At 47.3% G+C, this 7,897-nt stretch overlaps 1 protein-coding gene across 1 annotated transcript in view; it reads left to right on the forward strand.

Annotated features, from left to right (window-relative positions):
• The window catches only part of Nod2 (nucleotide binding oligomerization domain containing 2), a 39,652-nt gene extending 32,999 nt beyond the window's left edge, over positions 1 to 6,653 (forward strand). Inside the window, exons 10-12 of the mRNA XM_021170890.2 lie at positions 1,351 to 1,434; positions 3,705 to 3,788; positions 6,001 to 6,653. Coding sequence (XP_021026549.1) covers positions 1,351 to 1,434; positions 3,705 to 3,788; positions 6,001 to 6,073 — 241 coding nt within the window. The 3' untranslated portion in view covers positions 6,074 to 6,653. The remainder of the gene's footprint in view (positions 1 to 1,350; positions 1,435 to 3,704; positions 3,789 to 6,000) is intronic.
• Positions 6,654 to 7,897: the final 1,244 nt, after the last annotated feature.

Consider the following 7,897-nt stretch of genomic DNA (forward strand, 5'->3'; position numbering starts at 1 on the left):
GAGAGGCCTTGGATCTGAGGAAGCAGCATTCATTATATGCTGATCGGGAATTCTCCCATCTCTTCTTGACAGAGAAGCACCTCATTGGGAGGCATTGCTTCTAAGGATGATTGCTTGCTTGTCCAGCCCTGGCTATAGCAGAGAGTAGGAAATGCCATGTTTGTTTGTTCTAAGTGTATGGCTTCCCACAACAGAACAAGGTGTTTTTAAAAATTATTATTATTAAAATAGGGGAGAAAGGGACATGGGTATTGACTAGCTGGGCATAAAGGAACTTTAGACAAAGTAGATTTAGCAGAGTTAATAGGCGCAAAGACTGATCCACAGATTGGTACTAGGAACTAGGAGGGGTTTAGGGAGCTCCACCCAGCAACGATGGGAGCAGTATTTACCAACAGGAAAAGGAAATAACTAGTTGGCAATGGCTCTCCACTTGCCTCATTTGGATGAGGTATGAGTTGCCAGCCTGTGACCCTGCTGAAGTGTGGGTGTTGTGATTGCCTGAAACCTAGCTACTTGCTGCAAGAATATATTCTTGTTAGATTGCTCTTCATTTGCATGCTAAATTAAGTTACAGTTTGCTGCAAGGAACTCAAAAGTATGGAGGCAAACTCAGGCCAGCTTTAGTGTAAGTTAATTTGACTGCATAATAGAAAGCTGGGAGGCCTTTTTTTTCCCCCCATCTGTGAGGCTTAGGCCAGCAAAGGTTGATTTTCTTGTGTCTGGAATGTCTGGAGGTAGGCAGTTTAGAGCTGGAATGATGGCGACAGCAGGTTACCAGGGCCTCGCCTGTCTCCATCTCTTCCTGTCCCATCATGCTTAGTGTATGTCTTCATCTCATGATCAAGGTAGCTGCTCCATCTGCAGCAATTACTTTTGCATTTTTTCAGGATTCGGTCTCTGCATGGTACAAGAGCAAGAGACAGGCAGAGCACCTCCCATTCCGAAGTGTTCCTGGAAGCTCCCATCTGTCAGCTTTCCTTGTGTACCCATGGCTGCTGTGTGTCACTTGGCCAATTTTGGTTGCAATGGAAAGCAGGAAATACCATCTCCTTCACGAAGTACATAGCTTCTCACGCCAAAAAGAAGTTTCGTGTTGAGCTAGGAAAGAAAGAGACATTCATAATCTAGGACAGCAAGAGTATTTATAGCTGTTCACAATGGGGATTTTTATACAGTGGAAGCATGGACCACCTTTGCACAGCTGTCCTGGGACTGAGACCCCTCACCAGTCTTGTCTACTCTTATTTTTATGCATGTTGGGATCTTTTTAAAAGATAGGAGGTCAACCCATTCTGACATCCTCCTCCACAGTCAATGCCCTAAGGACTTCTTCTCTGTTCTTGGCAGCCTAGAGGAAAACCATATCTGTGACGAAGGGGTATATTCTCTCGCAGAAGGACTCAAGAGAAATTCAACTTTGAAATTCTTGAAGTAAGTACCCTGTGATGGTACAATAATGCCCAGTGTGGGGAGGGATTTTAGGGTCTGAGATCAGGCTCTGGCTAGCTCTGGAAACCTCACTGAGGTGTCTGGTAGGGAAAGCTTGTTTTGGGCTGGGCAATGAGGATACCAGTATCTATTGCTTACCTGGTATCTGGGTGGCTCTGGGAAACACTGCAAGAACTAGGTTTGGTGCGGCAGAAAGGGCTGACAACTGTGGAAGGTGGACCTTGAGTCAGTTATCACTCAGATTAGAACTCCTGCAACTGGAGCCTTTGGGAGTTAGCAGAACAAGCTCAACACATATCTAATCCAAGAGTGGAGCTGCTGGATACGTCTCCTCAAGTAAACACCTTTTTTTGCAAGAGGTGTGTCTATGGGGCCGTCAATTCTCCTGACCCTCCAGCTTACTCTCACGTGGCTTAGCTTGTTCCAAGAATCTAGAGCAGTGGTTCTCAATCTGGCAGTTGCAACCCTTTTGGGGGTTCTAACAACCCTTTCAAGGGGTTGCCTAAGACCATCAGAGAACACAGATGTTTACATTAAGACTCATAACAGCAGGAGAATTGCAGTTCGGAGGTAGCAAGGAAAACACTTTTATGGTTGGAGGTCACCACAACATGAGGAATGGTCTGAAAGGGTTGCAGCATCACGAGGGTTGAGAACCGCTGCTCCAGAGAGTGGCAGGTCTCAGCAAGCAACTCCCGGAATTGGAAATGTAAATTGGAGCACGGATGGGTAGGCTGATGAGTGTATCTGCCATATGTCTTACAGGTGATCTTCTTCCCCCAAGAGCCACTGAGGCTCAGGCAGATGGGCTATTTGGATGGCCATGTCCAGTAGTGTCTCCTGGTGTGTTCTGTGCTGGTGTTTGCTTATGTGTGTGTTCAGCCATTGATTGGAAAAATATTGGCACACTCCTGTATGCATTCAATAGAAAGTGTTCCTACCACAATTCTTAGATCAGGTGGCTAGGACAGAGCGGGCTCACATTCTCCCATCTCTTGTATTCTAATGCTGGAGACAGATGGCAAACAAAAGGCTCATTTTTAGTTGGGAGGAGGATGTGGAACCATGGGTGTATGTGTGTGCGCGTGTGTGTGTGTGGTTGTTGTCATTCAGACAAGGCCTCTATAAGAAGGTGGTGTTTGAATTCAAACTGGGAAGGCTCCTATTACACTGGGAAGCATACCACGCATGTGTGAAGCAGCAAGTGCCATTGGAGCACTTGGGGACCCTCAGGACATCACTGATTGGGCGTGGATGTGGCAGGTTTGCGCTTCCTCTTTGCCACACTTTGCCTCACTTGATCTGAAAGGATGCCAGGCAGTGGTGGAGGTGGGGAGTGTTCTGTGCCACCTGTTGTCAGACTGACGATTCAGCATCCTGAGTAGTAATAATTACCCCATACCGATTTCCTCATACTATCTATACATTTATATTATTTATATCTCTCTTCCATGTGAGGTGTTAAAGGGAGGTGAAACAGGATGGAGAGAGAGAGAGAGAGAGAGAGAGAGAGAGAGAATGCTCTGTTCTCCCAACTCTTTTTCCAGTGTCTTCTCTGCCAAGTGTTGGTTGGAGTCCAGGCTTCACAGGCAGACAGCCTCTCTCCTTGGACAGATGCCTTAGTTGCCTCAAGTATAAAGGGGTAGTAACTGGTCTCCTCATGGATTCTGGCCATGCACTGACGTTTAGAAGGTAGGGAGCTGGCACACAGGAAAAGCTCGACACCTATTGGTGGTGTTCTCAGCATCACCTTAATGGTAGATGTGCAATAGGCCAGTGTTGGGGATGAAGGCAGATGGGGCAGTCGTTCTTAGAAGGCAAGGAACAAAAGTTTCCATTGTGGATCAGCTCCTGTCCCAGCCTCTGTCTCTGACTTATGTCCCCGAACATCACTGTTTATGAGTTACTTCCTGTCAGTGAGGTGCTGGGCCAAGAGCTCTTGCTGTGTCATTTTTTCTTCACGTCTTACTCTCTGTGAGGCAGGTCCTTCCTTATTCAGACAAATTTGCTGAAGATTGAACAGCAAATGGTAGGAGTTGGACTTGAACCCGTAGAAGCCTGGCAATGAGCTGTGGCTCCTCAGCCCTTCCTCCCTTCCCAGTGTGTGTCTAGTGGAAGAAGGGCTCTCTTTACAGAAGCATTGACCCTCATGGGTCATCTCACAGGGCTGGAGCAGCAGGCATCCTGGAACTGGATGGGCTCAGTGGAAAATTAAGCCCTGTAGTAGCTCATCTTGTCTATGTCTCTTGCAGATTGTCCAACAATGGCATCACCTACCGGGGTGCAGAAGCCCTCCTGCAGGCCCTCAGCAGGAACAGTGCCATTCTGGAGGTTTGGTAAGGGCCCTGGGGGGGGGGGGACTTCTGTGCCTTTCCAAGCCTTGGCTTTCAGATCTGTGAAATGAGATGAAGGGAGGGAGGAATGGTGGAATTTTGAAGATCAGTTTTGACCAACATTTGGTATTCTGCACACAGTAGGTCTACATCTCTGGCTGTGAAGGAAATCTGTATCTCCAAGTAGGGCCAGTTCTGCTTCAAATAGTAGTTGGGTGTGGTGGTATATAGCTGATACCAGTGCTTGTGGGGCTGAGACAGGAGGAATGTGTGTTCTAGATCAGCCTGGGTTACAGGCTGAGAACTGAAAAACAGAGAGAGAGAGAGAGAGAGAGAGAGAGAGAGAGAGAGAGAGAGAGAGAGAGAGAGAGAGNAGAGAGAGAGAGAGAGAAAGAAGAAGAAGAAGAAGAAGAAGAAGAAGAAGAAGAAGAAGAAGAAGGAGGAGGAGGAGGAGGAGGAGGAGAGGAAGAGGAGGAGGAAGAGGAGGAGGAAGAGGAGGAGGAGAGGAAGAGGAAGAAGAAAGAAGAAGAAAGAAGAAGAAGAAGAAGAAGAAGAAGAAGAAGAAGAAGAAGAAGAAGAAGAAGAAGAAGAAGAGAGAAAGGAAAGTATAAAACCAGGAGTATTTATTCTGAAACTTTGGTGTTCTAAGCAGCAAAGTAAGAATAGTGGTTTAGTTGCCGGGCGTGGTGGCACACACCTTTAATCCCAGCACTTGAGAGGCAGAGGCAGGTGGATTTCTGAGTTCAAGGTCTACAAAGTGAGTTCCAGGACAGCCAAGGCTACACAGAGAAACCCTGTCTTGTAAAGAAAAGTGTATAGTGGTTTGGTTAGATAATTAAAACAAGAGCTCCACCCCAGCTTCTAGCCACAATAGTTGCTCTCATCTATGTGAGACCCTTAGTACTTCTAAATTCTGGAGCTTACACAGGGGAGGTGGGGACTGCAGTATGGTAAGGCCACATCCATAGAATTAAAAGCCAAAGACAGTCCTTCACGTGTTTGAAGAAGGCATCCAGAGTCAACCTGATCTAGGCTCCTTGGTTCTCGTGCAGAAAGCAGAGCAGGATGCTCTGGCTTAACACATCCTGAGTGAAAGCTACCACTGTGAAAGTTCTGCATTTCAGATCAGGTATAATGGCACGAGCCTGTGATCCTAGTACTCAGGAGGCTAGAGTCTGGGCAAGCTCCTGTCTCAAAACAAGACAAGCATGGTTTTCAGTATTTTCTCAAAAGTTTCTGTCAACTCTGGGATCCTATTTTCTCTGTCCCCTGCTTGCCTGCTCCCACCCCTACCCCACCACCTCAAGATAGAACCTCATATGGCCCAGACTGGCTTCAAACTCACTGTGTAGCCAAGGATAAACTCCTAATTCTTCTGCTTCTACCTCCCAAGTGCTGGGATTACAGGTGTGCACCGCCATGCCTGGCTTGGAGCCCTTTTCCCAGTGTCAGACATTTAAGCAGAGGAGAGGAACTGGTGGCCCTTCTTAGGTGGGCAGACTCTTAGAGCTGGCTGCAGACCCACAAGGCCTATTACCTAGACCAGGTTCCATTTGAGCTTGTGTTTCATACAACCACAGATCTCAGAGAGTAAAATTGAAGCCAAAGCTTCTGAAACCACTTGAGCTGGAGACAGTCTGCTTCCTGTGTGACTACAGTCCCATTGCTTGTGAGGTCCAGTAGCCTAGCATCTAAGACAGCTTTTGTTTTTTTGTACTGCTGTTGTTTTATTTTGTTTTGGTTTTTAAAAATAATTACATAGTCCCAAGATATGTCCCCTTCCATCTTCAAGGAGTAGAGCAGCCTCAGGCTGACACCTAAGGGCTCTAATGTGCCTCGCTGACTGTTGATGAAGCTGGGTGGGCACAGACTTAACCCACTTCATTCCTAACAGATGTGATTATTGCCTGAACAGCAATAGCTGGCCTTGGGGAGTCTGTAGCTGGCCTGGCCCAGTGTTATGGACTAAGGCCAGTCATGGAGTCTTGCTCATTCTTTGGGCTGGTTGGGAACAACTCTGGGTGGCTGATGGTAAAAAACAGAATCCTCAAAACCTAACCCCCTTCTATCTGCTGAGTCTGAGGTGGGGAACTGAGCATTAGCTCCCATCCCCCACCCCCCGCCAGGCATAGGTTTTTAAGATGGCTACTTTCCTTGCAAGCCTTCACTCACACCTCCCTCTCCACTCAGACCCCACTTCCTATCATCCCTGCAGGCTTCGAGGGAACACATTCTCTCTGGAGGAAATCCAAACACTCAGCTCCAGGGACGCCAGACTCTTGTTGTGACGTCTCAGTATGTGAGTGGACTGTGGGGGCCTGGACTCTGGAGGCTGAGTAACATCAGGCAGAATCCCTCTGCTACACAGGGCTGGTTTGCTTTTCTGAATGCAGTATAGTCATCTTCTGTTAGCGGAGAAAGTCACCCCATTGCCGTCTGGAATTGACTTTTCCTGAGGAGGTGTGATGGTTGGTCTTGGTTGTTAACTGCACTGACATAAGAGACTCATGAGCCGAGAGGACCACGTTTCTGCCTCTAGAGAGGATCACTATGCAGGATTAGTGACTGGAAGGGGAAAGGCCCTCACTGCATGTGGGTGACACAATCCTCTGGTTGCCCCGTGGGAGGAAGATGAAGGAGGAGGAAGACAGCGTGTGCATGCATATGTGAGCATTTCTTCTGAGTGAGGACAGCTGTGGCTGCTGCCCTCATGTTTGAACAGCAGACTTCAGCGTCTTTGGCCTTTCAACATGGATCCATCACCAGTGATGTTTTAGGGAGTTTTCAGGCCTGGAGCTTGATGGAACGTGAGGCGTTGTGCTTCTCCGGCTGAGAAGGTTGGTTCTCTGCCTCTCCAGATGGCCACTGTTGGACTACTCTATCCGGATGGTGTAAGTGAATCCGAGAAATTCCCTTTCTCCTTCCTCCGTCCCTCCCTTCCTCCCTCCCTCTGCCCGCATTGGGTCTGTTCTTCAGGAGAACAGGCAAAGAACATGCTTTTATTCTCTTTTTCTTTTCTAGACTCCAAGCACCGGATGAGCTCAAGCAGGACCACCCCCACCCCCCACCCCACCCCACCCCCGCTGCCCGCCCCCATTACTATGTTGCTGGCCTCTGGCTGCTCAAGCAGATTCCCCTGTTACTATGTTGCTAGCCTCTGAATGGCCAGGGTTCTGAAGGGTTCAGTGGAACGCATGGATGTTAACTGAACGCCTGTTGCTGTGGATCTACATACAAGATGCCTTCCTCCTCCTGTTTGAAGAGGAGTATTCAGGAAGCAGCTCTAGCCATGTCTGGACTCAGCTCACTCTCTAAGGCCATCCCACTCTGATACCTCCACTTGTCCTGCCTGAGGCCCAACAGGACTCAACTCCGACAACCAACATAATACCTTGCTCTCCTTTCTTAACACAAACAACAGCCATTTGCCCCCAGGATGTTCTAGATTTATAAGAAAAAATGTGACCACACTCCAGCTGGGATCACACATGGCCTTTGGTTTCCAGTAACATCAATTACTCTATAGTTTGAGCCTTTGGAATCAGTTCCTCCCTCAACTGCAGCTCTTTAGAATTAATCTGGGCCAGAATTTCAAACGACCCCACCAGGCCCTGAGTCGGTGCCTGTGAACTGAACTCTGACAACAGACTTCTGAAACATATTCCTGAAAGACAGCTCCATTTTATTTATGACAGAATGCTTTAGGACATGGAGTTGGGGCTTGGAGGCTTGCAGGGGACAAAACCAAGCCCTTCTTTCTGAGCAAGGTCTTTCTGTGGTTTTTCAAAATGTCACCTTTGTAATTTTTAAATTGTACAAGTTTTACTACCTCCATTTTATTTAGCGTGAAAGCGGGTTAATATTTATAAATGGCACTGTTTTATTTTAAGTTGGTGCTTTTATAGAAAATGCAATCATGAACTTCCGGCTATAAATAATCACAGAGGTGAAAGCTATTGAGTTACTGAATCTCTGTTCATTGTGATGAAACAGTTAAAAATATCCCCAAACTTGTCAAACTTTTAAAGTACCACAAGGCGGGGACAATGTTGTTTTATACCGGATAATGTAATGCCTAATGCCAAAAAGCAATTCTTAGAAATAGCTGACAG

Source organism: Mus caroli, chromosome 8 (genome assembly GCF_900094665.2).
Source record: "Mus caroli chromosome 8, CAROLI_EIJ_v1.1, whole genome shotgun sequence".
Taxonomy (NCBI): Eukaryota; Metazoa; Chordata; class Mammalia; order Rodentia; family Muridae; genus Mus; species Mus caroli.